This window comes from Rhinopithecus roxellana, chromosome 5, assembly GCF_007565055.1.
Source record: "Rhinopithecus roxellana isolate Shanxi Qingling chromosome 5, ASM756505v1, whole genome shotgun sequence".
In the NCBI taxonomy this organism is placed as follows: Eukaryota; Metazoa; Chordata; class Mammalia; order Primates; family Cercopithecidae; genus Rhinopithecus; species Rhinopithecus roxellana.
Genome location: NC_044553.1, coordinates 59,454,748 through 59,468,717, shown reverse-complemented (window position 1 = coordinate 59,468,717; position 13,970 = coordinate 59,454,748). Strand labels below are relative to the sequence as shown.

The following is a 13,970-nucleotide window of genomic DNA, read 5'->3' as shown; positions in this document are numbered from 1 at the left end:
CTCCGCCCCAGGCCAGGAAGTGACTCAAGAAACAGTTTGCGTGCGATGTGGACAAGAGAGGTCCCCGCTGGGTGAGGAACCCGGGAAGGACCGCCCAGATTCGGGCCCCCTGCCCTTGTCCCCTAGGCTAGGGGCGCGGGCAAGGCGGGGGCCCGGCGGGCGCTGAGAGGACCCGAGGCCGGCGCGGGCGGCGGAGGCGGTAGGCGCGCCCCTCCCCCGCGCCCGGGAGAGGGGAGCGGGGGCCATGGTGCGGAGTAGGCCTGGCCCAGGGTGGCTGTCCCAGTCCTCGGTGGGCGGGCCCGGCCCGGCCCCTGGGCCCTGGGCGGCGCTCGTGGCGTGACGGAGAGGGGCAGCAGACGGCTGGGGGAGGGGTGGGAGTGGCTTGAACCTTGGAAATGGCAGACCAGGGCCCCCAGAGGACAGCCTAGTTCAAACCCCTGCTGAGGATTCGTCTTTAAGAAGCTGCAGAGTCCCCCAGGAGACTCCTTCTGGCCTCCAGGCCGAGAGCTGAAGCCCCCCACCCTTCTTGCTCAGGACTGTGGTCTTCGTTTTCCAAAGCCCAGACGCCCACTCTCGATAGACAGCCTTGTTTACCGGGACTTCCTCTCCGGAAAGGCCTGCATGACATACTCCCTCCCTACCTCCAGTGGACTCAGATGCTTGTCACCTACTGGGGCTGTTTACCAGAGCCTTAACTAGGTGCGACCTGTTGATAGCTGGTGTAGTCCCAGAAACCAGGATTTGGATTGAGGGTGCAGTGAGGCTCTGAGCTGCCTTCTCCCCTTCCAGGGCTGGGGGCAGCAGCCATGCCTACCTGGGAGGCCCGCCCCGCGTCCCCAGACCGCTTTGCAGTGTCTGCGGAGGCTGAGAACAAGGTTCGGGAACAGCAGCCTCATGTGAAGCGCATCTTCAGCGTGGGGGTGAGTGTCCTTCCGAAGGACTGTCCGGACAACCCCCACATCTGGCTGCAGCTGGAGGGCCCTAAGGAAAACGCCAGCAGAGCCAAGGTGAACTCCTTCTCTCCCCCATCCCTCCAGGCACCAAGGACGCTTTCCCCCAGGGCGGAGGAGAGCAGGGAAGAGGAGGGGCCTGGGGAGGATCTCGATTTTCTTGGTTGTCTCACTGGCAACCTCAGTGCCCCTGAGTTTTGAGGGACTTTCCAACTGTATATTTGTTTTCAGTTTCAGCTTAATTTCTTCTGTGATAGCCCAGGCTCGCAAAAATCATTCTGTGCTCGTTGATAGAGTAGAGATATCTGGCTGAACAAGTTGGCCCCACCAAGGAATGCACTGTGGGGTGGGAGGCTGGGCCACATTGCTTCCTTTGGGATTAGGCTGGGGTTCCAGGATGGCTCAGTTTTGTGATGGGAGTCTCAGTTTCCTTATTTCTAAAATGGGAATAACATCATGTGGATACTTCAGACATCCTGGAGCTCAGGAGCGAGCAAGGAGCCAGGAGAGGTGACCCAGGCCAGTTAGGATTCCAGCAGTTTACTTTTCCTGACCTTCCCTTCCTCCCAACCAGGAGTACCTGAAGGGCCTCTGCAGCCCAGAACTGCAGGATGAAATCCACTACCCGCCCAAACTGCACTGCATCTTTCTGGGAGCCCAGGGCTTCTTCCTTGACTGTCTGGCCTGGAGCACATCAGCCCATCTGGTGCCCAGGGCGCCCGGCTCACTGATGATCAGTGGCCTGACTGAGGCTTTTGTCATGGCTCAGAGCCGGGTAGAAGAGCTGACAGAGCGGCTGAACTGGGACTTCATGCCAGGACCGTCTTCCGGAGCCTCTCAGTGTACTGGAGTGCTGAGAGACTTCTCTGCCCTGCTTCAGTCGCCGGGGGATGCCCATAGAGAGGCTCTGCTGCAGTTGCCCCTGGCTGTCCAGGAGGAGCTGCTGAGTCTGGTGCAGGAGGCGTCCAGTGGGCAGGGGCCAGGAGCTCTGGCTTCTTGGGAGGGGCGGAGCTCAGGCTTGCTGGGTGCTCAGTGCCAAGAAGAGAGAGCTCCCCCTAGTGACGGCAGGGAGTCCCTGGACACTGGATCTGTGGGACCCAGAGATTCCAGGGGAGCAAGGGGAGACAATTATGCTGTGGGGAAGGAGGGAGGGAAACAGGGTGGTCCCAGGGAGATGGATTTGGGGTGGAAGGAGTTGCCTGGGGAAGAGGCCTGGGAGAGAGAAGTGGCCCTCAGGCCACAGTCAGTGGGTGGAGGGTTAAGGGAGTCAGCACTCCTGAAAGGGAAGGCCCTGGGGAAGGAGGAGGTAACTCAGGGAGGAGGAGGGCTCTGTGTCCACCGTGAGCCTCCTGGTGCCCATGGCTCCTGTCACAGGGCAGCTCAGTCCCGAGGAGCCTCCCTCCTCCAGCGGCTCCATAATGGGAATGCCTCTCCTCCAAGGGTGCCCAGCCCTCCGCCTGCACCGGAACCCCCATGGCACTGTGGAGACCGGGGTGACTGGGGAGACCGGGGAGACGGTGGGGACAGGGGAGACAAGCAGCAGGGCATGGCACGGGGTCGGGGGCCTCAATGGAAACGAGGTGCCCGAGGGGGCAACTTGGTGACTGGAACACAGCGTTTCAAGGAGGCCCTGCAGGATCCTTTCACACTGTGCCTTGCCAATGTGCCTGGCCAGCCAGACCTCCGCCATATTGTCATTGACGGCAGCAACGTGGCCATGGTGTGAGTACCTGGTGGGGCTAAGGGCCTGGGGGAGGGAGGATATGTCCTGTGGGGCTGGCATTGTAGCCAGGGTGCCAAGCTCCCCCTCTGGCCAACCCCCTCCCACTGCAGGCATGGCCTTCAGCACTACTTCTCCAGCCGGGGCATTGCCATTGCTGTGCAGTACTTCTGGGACCGTGGCCACCGAGACATAACTGTCTTTGTGCCTCAGTGGCGCTTCAGTAAGGATTCCAAAGTCAGAGGTGAGTTGGGCCTGGTCTTCAGTGTCCCAGGGCAGGCTCTGTTTCCACCTTGAGGAGAACCCTATTATGTTCTTTTTTTAATAGAGAGTCACTTCCTGCAAAAGCTATATTCCCTCAGCCTGCTCTCCCTCACACCCTCACGAGTCATGGATGGCAAGAGGATCTCCTCCTATGATGACAGGTACTTGCTCCTCTCCTGGCCCCAGTCTTGATATTCAAGGAGCCGTGTGGAAGATTGAGGGAGAGAGAAAAGCTCTTGGTGGTTTACACTGTTTCCAAGCCTTGGTGGTGGGTAAGGGCCAGTTACTCCTCTGTGTGCCTTATGATCGGGTAGGTAAACCTGCCCTGCAGGTGTGATGAGATGAACTGTAGACAACCATGTTTGCCTATTCATCATTCATCAAACAAAATGATACCTCGTATTTATATAGTGCCTTACTGTCTAGAAAATACTGGTTTAGTGGAAAGGTGGGAAAGCTGGTTACATAAATAGCTGACAGATGTCTTCTTATTACCTGAATTTCCAAACATGCAGAGAAACTTCCCTAACATTCTGGAAAAACCAGAGTAAAGATCAAAATAACAAGTAAAATGAAGAAACAACCCACGAATAATAGGACTGTACAAAACATGGTGTAATAGAAAGATCACTGGATTTAGAATTGGAAGATCTGAATTTGAGCCTCATGTAGCACTACTCATTGACTTTGACTGTGGAACTTTTCTTGGTGAATTAACCTCTTTGTCTCAGGGTCCTTCTCCATTCATTTACCCTCCTTGTGAATGTACGAAAAAGATGAGGTTTGTGCTTGCCTTGCTCAAGGTCCTGGGTAAGAGTACAGTGGAGTTCCCTCGTAACTTTGCACAGACCTACTCAAGTGTAGCAGCGGGTATATCTCCAATCTACAGTTGTGGAGGCAGAGCGTCAGAGTGGTTACCTGTCTTAGCAAAGGGAAATTAGACCTCAAAGCTGCCAGATGGTTTGAATGAAAATACAAGGCACACTTCTACCATAGTCTGCATAGGTGGTGTGAGAAATGAGCAGATTTTAGAAAGCCAAGTTAAAAAATTTACAAGTTCTTTATTCTCTAGGGCATTATTCAGTTTTTAAAAATTAGTTTCCAAACCATAGTGATATATACTTTGTCTTTTCAAACACTTACCTTCTATTCCTTAACAAGTAAATGGTATTCTACAAAAAAGCAGTTTACTTTCTCCCAATGTTATTCTATTTATGTCTAGATTTCACAGATTACCCAAGATATGGAACCTTCTTTCCACACCTGCATTGAAACAGAATTGAAACTGAAGATTGAGTTTGTTTTAATGAATGTTAAAAGCATGTGTCTGCCCAGTTGTGTGGGACCTGGTTGGCAGATAACATAATATAAATTGGGAATTTGCCCAATAACAGTGAATAAACACAGTGGTGCACAGCACAGGCATACTGAACGAATGTTGCTGAACAACATACTCTGTAATTCGATCATAGTAAAATATGCTTAACTGGAAAATACCATTTGCATACCATAAGTGTACCATATACTTTTTTTTTTTTTTTTTTTTGAGACAGAGCCTTGCTCTGTCCCCATGCTGGAGTGCAGTGGCATGATCTCGGCTCACTGCAACCTCCGCCTCCTGGGTTCAAGTGATTCCCCTACCTCAGCCTCCCGAGTAGCTGGGACTTCAGGTGCATGCCACCATGCCTGGCTAATTTTTAGCATTTTAGTAGAGATGGGGTTTCACCATGTTGGCCAGGGTGGTCTTGATTTCCTGACCTCGTGATCTGCCCACCTCGGCCTCCCAAAGTGCTGGGATTACAGGCATGAGCCACCAAGTCCGGTCAAGTGTACCATAGACATTTATATGTCATTCCCTGAATTTGTTTCCCAGACAGAAGCTCAGAGCCTGATATCTGTCATATCTAATCCTGACTCCCAGTTCCCCCTATACCACACTATCTTTCAAATACTGACTGCTCACTTAGTACTAGGTGCATGGCCTGCAGGAGGAGGTGGGAACACTGGGAACAAGATCTGATTCTTGACTAGAGAGCCGAAAGAAACCATAAACCAAACACTACAGGAATGCTCCCTTCCGGCTGGAGTTTTGTGGGAAAGGAGAGATTTTTGAGTTTTTGTGTTGAGAAGACTGGGATGGTTTGGATCTCTTGGTTTCTAAATCTGTTAAAAAGACCACCACCCACCACCTCGTGAGTCCTATCCTGTCTTGTGGAATCAAAATTACTGAAGTGGAGCCCAGGCATTTTTTTAAAGAGTTCCCTTGGTGATTCTTTTCCTCAGCAAGTCTTGGGAAGTGCCTTCCAGATAGAGGAAATAGTTGGAGAAATATGGAAGTCAGCATAAGACATATGTGGAGAGCAGAGTGTAATCTGATTATTGATTTTAGCTGGAGTTGGGAGTGGATTAGGGAATATTGGGAGAGAGAAGTCTGTAAGGGTGATTTGAGCTGGCCTGTAGAAGGCCTTAGCTACCAGGCCTGGGCGTGTAGACTTTATTTGGTAAATAAAGGGCAAGTGTGGAAGAGTTTTGTGTAGGGGATAAGCATGCTTTCTTGTGGCAGGGCAGGGGAGACTCGAGGGTGGGTGAGTGGTCAGAGGCGGGGACCCCCTTGTTAGGAAGTGATGCATGATCTCAGTTGCAATATTTGAATTACTAGGGTGGTAATGGTGGGCCTGGGAAGGAAGGGAGCAGAGCACAAAGGCTTTTCAAAGGAAGGGCATGTTGGATTTGCGAGGGATTGGTTGGGCAGGGTGGAAGACAGTCAGAGCTAGATCTTACTGTTTACTAATGAGGCACAAAGTGTTGGGTAAAGGACTATGGTGAGCAGATAGGATACTACTGGGAGACCACCTTGGAGTCGTCTTTGTTTCCTCTCTAGCCCGTGGCAGTTATATCTAGTCAGTTGCCTGTAGCTGGGTCAAGTGAGGTAGGGGGCCAGATCTCCACCATCAGAAGTGACTCATGGGAGTCAGTAAAACTTCTGGGGTTGGGGCCTTGGAGAGTCTCAAATGGTTGCTGTGGTTTTTACTCTTATTTTTATAGATTTGGGGGATACCAGTACAGTTTTGCTACATGGATACAATGCATAGTGGTAAAGTCTAGGCTTTTAATGTAACCATGATCCAAATAGTGAACATTGTACCCAGTAGGTAATTTTTCAACCCTCTCTCGGTTGCTGTGGTTTTGGAGACAGGTTCATGGTGAAGCTGGCTGAAGAGACAGATGGGATAATTGTCTCCAATGACCAGTTCCGGGACCTGGCGGAAGAGTCTGAGAAGTGGATGGCAATCATCAGAGAACGGTGAGGGAGCCCTCCTGCTGAGAATTGGGCACAGATGCAGATGTTTTTCTAAAGCCAGCTCTGCTCTGGCCATGGGGTGAAAACTCTGGGAAGGAGGTGAAGTTTTCTTGAAGGATGGAGCCAGCAGCTTCTGGTGATACTGGTCTCAGTTGTCTGGGAGGTAGGCCAGGGCCCCCTCTGTGACCACATATCTTTCGCCATCCAGCCTGCTGCCCTTTACCTTTGTGGGAAACCTCTTCATGGTACCTGATGACCCACTGGGACGAAACGGCCCCACCCTGGATGAATTTCTGAAGAAGCCAGCCAGGTAATCCTTCCCCTAGACTACTTGCAGGCAGCCCCCACCCCTGGCCCTCTCTCAGCAGGCCCAGAGACTTGGGTGGAAGTGTGATCTCAGTTTGGGCAAAATTAAGTGTGATCTTAATTTTGCAGTGGTTTGAGTTGCCTTGGCCTTTATAAGCTTCCCAGGGGATCCTGACATAGAACCTCCTTGCTGGGAGGGAAACACCTGCTTCCTGTTTCTCTTAATCAGCATGTTTGATGGAGTTATTTGGAAAACGGTTGCTTATACTGAGAGCCAGTTGTATTCAGCATGCCTTCTACTGACCATTACATAAGCGATTCATTTAGGACTAGAACTAGATCATAATAGTGGCAGAGTTCACCCTGGTTCCAAAAGAACGGCCCAGCTCCCCTTCAGAAGTGGGTTGATACTGCCACTCAGTGGTCAGCTTCAGGAACTTCAGGGTTTCTCCCCCAAAGCCAAGAATACGCAGGACGATAATTAAGAGAGGGGTAGCCCACTAAGATCTAATTTCCCCCCCAGGATGCTCATCGGCTCTTTTTGATCTGTTTCTTCCTAGGACGCAGGGGTCTTCTAAGGCTCAGCATCCTTCCAGGAGCTTTGCAGAACATGGTAAACAGCAGCACGGGAGAGAAGAGGAAAAAGGTAGTGGTGGCATTCGGAAGACCCGGGAAACAGAGCGGCTCCGGCGGCAGCTGCTGGAGGTGTTTTGGGGTCAGGATCACAAGGTGGACTTCATCCTGCAGCGGGAGCCATACTGCCGGGACATTAACCAACTGTCTGAGGCCCTGCTCAGTCTTAACTTTTGAGCCTCACCTGCTTGAGTGGTTGCCGCCCTGTCAGCTCCAGCCGCCTCCAGCGCAGCCCTTTCTGTGAGAGTCCCTCTGCTGCTCACACTCTGATCCAGAGGCACCCTGAGTTGATGCTTTGGATCAGGGAAGCCACTTTGGGACAGGTCCATAAAGTGACCTGATCTTACCGAGTCAGGACCTCAGCCAGCTCTCAAGAGGTTCTGCTCAGCCTTAACTTCTCAACTTTGCCTTAGCACAGGGTTTCTATAGGGAGTAGGGGCTGCTGGAGAGGATTAGTTCTGGAGACTGAGACTGTTGGCTCCACCTCCAAGCTGAGCTGGGGTGGAGGGCAGGGTGGGCGGGAACTGACAGGAAGTTAAGCTGTTCCTCTCTCTGGCTGCTGCTGTGGATGGCCAGAGGACAAGATACTCCCTGGCTGAGCTCCTGGGAGTGTGGAAGGAGACGCTGGGCCCTGGAAGGGTCACAGCGTTATGTGGATGGGGCCACGATAGGATGGAGTGAGCTAGTGAAGAAGGCAGAGGGAGACTTGGCTTCTGGTCTCAGCTATGCCTGTTTGTGACCTTGATTGAGTTGCTTGGGCTTTACTTCCGCCTACAAATCAGTGGTAAAAATACCTGTTGGGAGGAGAAATGAGAACATAGAGGAAAGCTTCTTGGAGAAAAGGTGCTTGGACCAAGTCTCAGGTGTGTCTGCCTGTGGCTGCACAGGCTCTCTAACCAAAACCTCATTTTCAGAGAGATGTGGGTCCTTTGTCTTCAGGGTCCACACCCTAGATTTTAACACTGCATTCTCACTATAACATGCCCTATAATGGCTGCATCCCTTTTGAGCAACCTCCAAAATCCACATTTACACAATAGGTAAATTAGGGATGACTGCATTATCAGAATACTCTCAGGGTTCCTATAAATGGCAGCTCTCCTGTTGTATTCAAGTGTTTGTTTACAGACTAACAAATTTGTTGGCAAATCCCTGGTTAGATGCACTTGCTGGTGTTGAGATGAACACATCGATTTTTCACCAAATCGATGAAGCCATGCTCTGCAATGACAATATTAATGTGATCCAACCCTAACATTTTCTCTATGGAAGACATATGTTGCATAAAGCGAGGCACACTTCTGCTTTATGTATGTGTGTATGGGGATGGGAGGACTTAACGGAAGTTGAACCAGTTGGTTCTAGATGAACCAATTATCTGGAAAATGAAAGAACCAGAGTTGGAAGGCACTTGACTGGCCACCAGACCAACTCTGCTGTCACTAACATGCTCTCTCCACCCTGATTCCTACAGGTCATTGCCCTGGGTCTGCTTGAAGTCCTCTTGTGCCAGGGAATTTACTATCTCCAAGGTAGCACATTCCCTGTGTAGATGGTATTAATCAGTACTCCTTCTTTTAGTGCAGCCTAAAGTATGCTTTTCTGTTACGTCTACCTTTGAGGCTGGTCATACCCCCAGGAACAATACAGAGCCAGTCAACTTCCTGGAATCCAAGACCAGATAAAGAAGTAGGACATGTGCCCCTGGATTCTGTTCTATGTGGGCCCTGTGGTGAGTCTCTGGTTAAGATCTTTTCCAGGCCCTGACTTTTGCCTCCCTCTGAATGGCACAGGGAGTTGAATACTGCATGGAGAATGTAATGATGACGGGGAGGGTCCTTGGGTCCTTGTGTCCTCACCCCTCCCTTTTTGGTGATTTACACCACTGTACCATACTGACCCAGGCTGGGGGCAGGTGTGTTGGAGACAGGCTGGTCAAGGAGGTGACAATGATTCAGAGATAACCCAGAGTCCCTGAGAAGAAGAGACTGGTTAATATGGCCTGAACTGGTGGCTGGGGGAACTGTATCTGATTAAGTTATGGCGGATGTCACAGCTTTAGGTAGGTAAAAAGGGTCCTAGATGAAAACTTGGGAGTTTTATTTTTTTCCAGATAGGGTTGTTTATAGTTCTTGATTGGTATCTTGCCCTTTTCACTTTCAGTGATGGTGGGTGTACAGTAGACCAAAAGTAACTTCTGCCCTTTTGTGCTAACGGCCCTGGTTGACTGAGTGGCCCCAGTCAGATGAGAGGCAAGTCCTAAGCTTCTTATAGACAGGGATGTTGGCTTTGTTCTGCTGCAGCCTGATAAACTGGGACCACTGTATGGTTAGTAATGCACTTGCCATTTGGTGACACAGACTGAAGTCTGTCCTACACCTGGGCCTCACCTCTTCCTCTATTGGCATTCTAATGGCACTTGGACAGCATCCAGGGTGACTACAGGGCCCACTGGAAGTGGATCATCATTCTCTCTTCTAGTGCCTACCTTTATCATAACCTGATGTCCCAAACTTGTGACAAATTCTTTTGGAAACTGAAGGACCAAGAAGGGAGAAGGTGATGAGAGAGACTGCGCATTATAACTTTCAAAACCCCGTCTTGGGGGAAGAATCATCTAGGGTGACATTCCTTGAAGTAAATCGTAGGAGAATCTAGGCCAGAGAGATGAGCCAAGGTTAGTGAGATAATTTATCTTTATTGCCTAAACTGCAGAGCATTTTCTACACAGCATAAAGGAGAAGTGGGGCAGCTGCAGGACATGTAGAGAAACTCAACTGGGAAATCTTACAAGGAGTTGAAAAGATTAATGTCCCAACCTGATGAGATTACAGCCTTGAGACAATAAGGTGGAGCAACAGAACAATGGGAAAGAGGACTGGGGGAGGAATCTAAGAACCAGATGGCTTCAGCTCTCTAGAGGAGCTGAGCCTATTCACAGTGCCTAACCTGGAAGCCTATGAGGGACAGGCCTCAGGCCCTTGCCATGACCTACTTAGGCTACAATTTCCTTTAAGGCAGCCCCTAGCTCTGGGAAGGAGTACTGGTAGCCAGTAGCCAGTGTTCGTCGTGGGATCACCTTCTGGCCCTCCAACAGCATGATGGCACGCTCTCGCCCAAAGACAGCTTGCACCATAGTGCTGGGGAGAGGGATGAAGGCTCGGTGGCCCAGGGCAGCACCCAACGTCTGGGCAAACTCAGCATTAGTGGCGGAGGATGGAGCCACTCCATTCAGGACCCCGTGCACGTGGTTTGCTTCAAGGGCATGGGTCAGGATTCCTGCCAGGTCCCCGATGTGTATCCAGGGGAAGAATTGGTGGCCTGAGCCGATGGGGCCCCCCAGGCCCAGCCGAAAGGGCAGCAGCATGTGGCCGATGGCACCACCCCCACGGCCCAGTACAACCCCTACAGCAGGCAAGAGGGAAGGTACAGAGGTCCTCTCAGCCTTGAAGCAGCCCCACTGCTCCTCCTGATTTCTGTTTCCCCTTTCCCACTCTCCCCATGCTGACTTGGCTCTGTAACAGAAGTGAGTGGTATGGCTGTCTAAGACTTCACACCTTCTCATCTGCAGGTTGGCTAGAAGTCGTGGCATCCTCTCACTCTGTAATCTCAGCTCTCCTAATCCCATCAGCTCTCCTAATCCCATCACTTCCTCAGCCCAGAGAAGACATTCCAACCCTGTCTGATACACAGGCCCCTGTTTCTCACCCGAGCGCACCACCACCTGGCGTGTAGAATCTCCAGGAAGCCTGGCTGCAGCTTCCCATTTGGTTACGAGGTTGGAGAAAAAGTCAAAGTCCCCTCCTGGGCTGTCTTCATCATACTCTGCAGTCAGACTGGGCTGGTAGTAAGCTGCCGGTGAAACACACTCATTTGCCCTGGGTGTCCTTGGTCCTGCCTGGCTCTCTGTAGTGGAGGCTTCCCTTGGCCTCACCTTCTTTGGCCCTTAGGATCTCCCCATTTGGAGACAGAGCCATTTGGATATTTCCCCCTTGAACTTCTCCAGGACCTGAAGTGTTCCTTCCCTGGAGGAACTCTGGTTGCAGGGCTAAACTTAGAGGCTGCTAGAGTGTAGTGGTTAAGAACAGGAACTTGGGTACCAGACTGCCTGAGTTTTAATCACCTCCCTCATTTATTAACTCTGTGACTTGATGCAAGTTACTTAACCTCTCTGTATAGAATTTTCACATCTTTAAAATGGGAATAATAGTACCTACCTCATAGGGTTGTTGTAAGGAATAAATCATAATAAGCATAAAACACTTCAAATAGTGGTTGGTGTGGGCATTATAATTGTTTGCAATTACTTGGTCCCAGAGGTGACCAGGAACTCTGTTCCTAAAGAACTATGGTGTGAGAAGTAAGGGACTTTGGAATAGGTGGACTCTTCCCTGGCACTAAGAGTGATGCCACTCCTCACTCTTTTTCAGGGTCTCAGTTTCTTAGTGAAAGTACACAAAGGTTAGGAGAAACATGCATGGATTAAGGGACTAGGAAGTCATTTTGCCTGGAAAAGACCAGTGCTCTGGTGTGTGCACAGCTACAGAGGTCTGAGTTACCCCCTTCCCATAGCTAATATGAGGGGCTGGTGATTTAGGGGGCATACCTACACCTGTGACTAAGACCCACGCCTTGGGGGGTTGTAGGGCTTTGGTGATGGCTTTAGCCAGCAATTGGGTGGTCTCTAGGCGGCTGCGGAGAACCTCTTTTTGGAAGGTTTCATTCCATCTGCAGGAGAAACATGGGAAATAAAAAGCCGCTAAATACATAGGTGCACATATCCCTCTATCTTTTCCTGGGAACTATTTCATACCCATTTCTAGTAAAGCCCTGAATTTTGGCTTAACAGAAACAGTCAATGTCTCCTATAGAGGGAAAGGGCATACATTTTCTGGGCATCCTGAGTTATACCTGAGGACTTAAGCCAATTGGCTGACTGGGTGGAAGAGTGGAGCAGAATGAGTAGTCTGGGATATCGGTTTAGTTCAGAATCTGGGAGCTCCATTACCCCTAGCTCACAGATTCTCATCAGTGGTACACTGTCCTCCCTGTGCTCTAGTGGGTATCAGCTTTAGGCCCAGGCTGACCTTCGGAGAGGGTTGAGGATGTTCTCTCCGGCCAGGTTGACGGCGGCATCGCAGCTCGGCAGCCCAGATGCAGCGAGCTCATCCTGTTGGAGAGAGCACACAGTGCCCCTGCCCCGCCCTGCACCGCCCAACTCTGCCCTCCCACCCGCTTCCAGAGGATGGACTTACCCACGTGATCCGGCCGGGCCCAGGCTGTCGGGAGACCAACGTCACTTCGTGGCCTCTGGCATTCAGCAGCTGGCTTAGGGCTGTCCCAATGAAGCCAGTCCCGCCACCTGATCGGAAAATACAAATTGCTTACATTCCCGGGAAGTCGGGGTGGGGATGCCTTTCGAAGAGGGTGTGGCCCCCCTCTTCCGGCGCCAGCCCATCTGACACCAGACTGCTCCCCACTTCTCCCCCTCCCCGCGATGCAGAGGTGACACAGGTCACAGGGATTAGGGAGATTCGGCTTCTCGGGCTAGGAGGCCAAGGCCAGGTTACCAGTGCACTAGACAGTGCCCTCCCGGAAGCGGATTTCCAGCCCTCAATCTCCGACTAAGCCCGCCCGGCACTCTCCCTTTCTGTGGTCCCTCACCCACAAGCACACGCATAGCGACTAGGACCTAACGCGCCTGCGTAAGGTTTAGAGTTTACCTCACTTCAAACGCGACTACGACCTCTCTGCGCATGTGCCTTTCGGGAAGCGGGTTCCAATCGAGGTCGCAATCCAGTGCGTGGCCCTTCTCGGCGACCTGGTAAAACTTGTAAATATAGGCTGTGTGTTTCTCTAGCAAGCGAGGTGGGAGGGATTAGACCGATGGACCCAGAAAGGGCGGAGGAGGAAAGGCTTTAGTGTAGAAAACTAGCCAAACCAAACTCAACCAACAAAACCCTTCACTTAAAACCCGAAGCTACCCAGACCTCAGAATTCTGGATGTCTATTAAGTTGGCGGGTCGGTAATGCAAGAGAACCCTTCCACTGGTAGTCTGGATTTCTTTCCACTCGGCCAGTTTTTTCTTCTCTCTCTTCCCGCTGGCTCCTTTCTATCCGCATTTAAACATTCCAAAGGTCCCTTCATATTAAAATAACCCTTCTCCAGACCTGTTTTTCCTCCAGCTAATACTCTTTTTTTTTTTTTTTTTGCCTTCATAGCCAAACTTCCCAAAAGTGTGGTTGCCATTTTCTACTTCTTACTTCACTCCTATAGGGTTTGTGCCTTTATCATTCATTTCCTCACTCTCCAAGAACAAGTTTCCCATGTGTCAACAAATCTAATCCCTAGTTTTCAGTTAGTTTTCTTGACCTCTCTGTATCATTGGGCAGCTGATGATTCTGTCCTCCCTTTGAAAATGTTTGGCCTCGGTGAAAGACATTCTCTTCTGGGTCTTTCTCCTACCTTTTTTCAGTCTCTGATGCTTGCTCCACCTCTGCTAAGTTCTTAAAATATTGGTATTCCTCAGAGCTGGGTCCTAGGACCTTCTCTTCCCACTCCGCACTTTACACCAGGCATCTATGCCTTGAATTCAGTTACCAGGCTTTAACAGAAGACATCCCAAATCTCCTATGCAACTCGGATCTCTCATCTGAGCTCCTAACCCCTATAAAAACTTTTCACTACACATCTCTTCTTGGACATCTGAAACCCTATTGATTTTAAATACGGAATCTCTCCCAGGTTTATCTAAGAGGGGTCTTTGAAAAGTTCATGGAAAATGTGTATTATGCT

General features: G+C 50.8%; 2 protein-coding genes across 8 annotated transcripts; one reads left to right on the top strand and one right to left on the bottom strand.

The window, feature by feature from the left end:
* Positions 1-11: 11 nt before the first annotated feature.
* Positions 12-11,443, top strand: KHNYN (KH and NYN domain containing). Of its 6 annotated transcripts, XM_030929932.1 has the most exons (9): positions 37-199; positions 535-699; positions 790-1,007; positions 1,525-2,672; positions 2,784-2,914; positions 2,999-3,095; positions 6,131-6,238; positions 6,444-6,545; positions 7,102-11,443. In XM_030929932.1, exons 3-9 carry the CDS (start codon positions 807-809, stop codon positions 7,349-7,351), a joined length of 2,037 nt encoding a protein of 678 aa, XP_030785792.1. In that variant the 5' UTR covers positions 37-199; positions 535-699; positions 790-806; the 3' UTR covers positions 7,352-11,443. The 6 variants fall into 6 exon arrangements, with proteins under 6 accessions (XP_030785795.1, XP_030785790.1, XP_030785796.1 ...); XM_030929935.1 differs by lacking the exon at positions 535-699 and having other exon boundaries at positions 12-71; XM_030929930.1 differs by lacking the exon at positions 535-699 and having other exon boundaries at positions 23-199.
* Positions 9,853-12,886, bottom strand: SDR39U1 (short chain dehydrogenase/reductase family 39U member 1). Of its 2 annotated transcripts, XM_010363704.2 has the most exons (6): positions 12,839-12,886; positions 12,430-12,536; positions 12,262-12,344; positions 11,781-11,902; positions 10,883-11,026; positions 9,853-10,579 (listed from the first exon to the last, which is right to left on the bottom strand). In XM_010363704.2, the coding sequence occupies exons 1-6, from the start codon at positions 12,852-12,854 to the stop codon at positions 10,170-10,172; spliced, it is 882 nt and encodes a 293-aa protein (XP_010362006.1). In that variant the 5' UTR covers positions 12,855-12,886; the 3' UTR covers positions 9,853-10,169. The 2 variants fall into 2 exon arrangements, with proteins under 2 accessions (XP_010362006.1, XP_010362005.1); XM_010363703.2 differs by having other exon boundaries at positions 9,853-11,026; positions 12,839-12,876.
* Between the last annotated feature and the right edge of the window lie 1,084 nt (positions 12,887-13,970).

Coding starts and splice junctions, on each gene's coding strand:
- KHNYN (XM_030929935.1), top strand. CDS start 807: ATGCCTACCTGGGAGGCCCGCCCCGCGTCCCCAGACCGCTTTGCAGTG. Junction 1,008..1,524: donor AAAACGCCAGCAGAGCCAAG/GTGAACTCCTTC, acceptor CCTCCCAACCAG/GAGTACCTGAAGGGCCTCTG. Junction 3,096..6,130: donor ATCTCCTCCTATGATGACAG/GTACTTGCTCCT, acceptor TTTTGGAGACAG/GTTCATGGTGAAGCTGGCTG.
- SDR39U1 (XM_010363703.2), bottom strand. Junction 12,345..12,429: donor GGCCCGGCCGGATCACGTGG/GTAAGTCCATCC, acceptor TCTCTCCAACAG/GATGAGCTCGCTGCATCTGG. Junction 11,903..12,261: donor ATCCTCAACCCTCTCCGAAG/GTCAGCCTGGGC, acceptor TTTCTCCTGCAG/ATGGAATGAAACCTTCCAAA.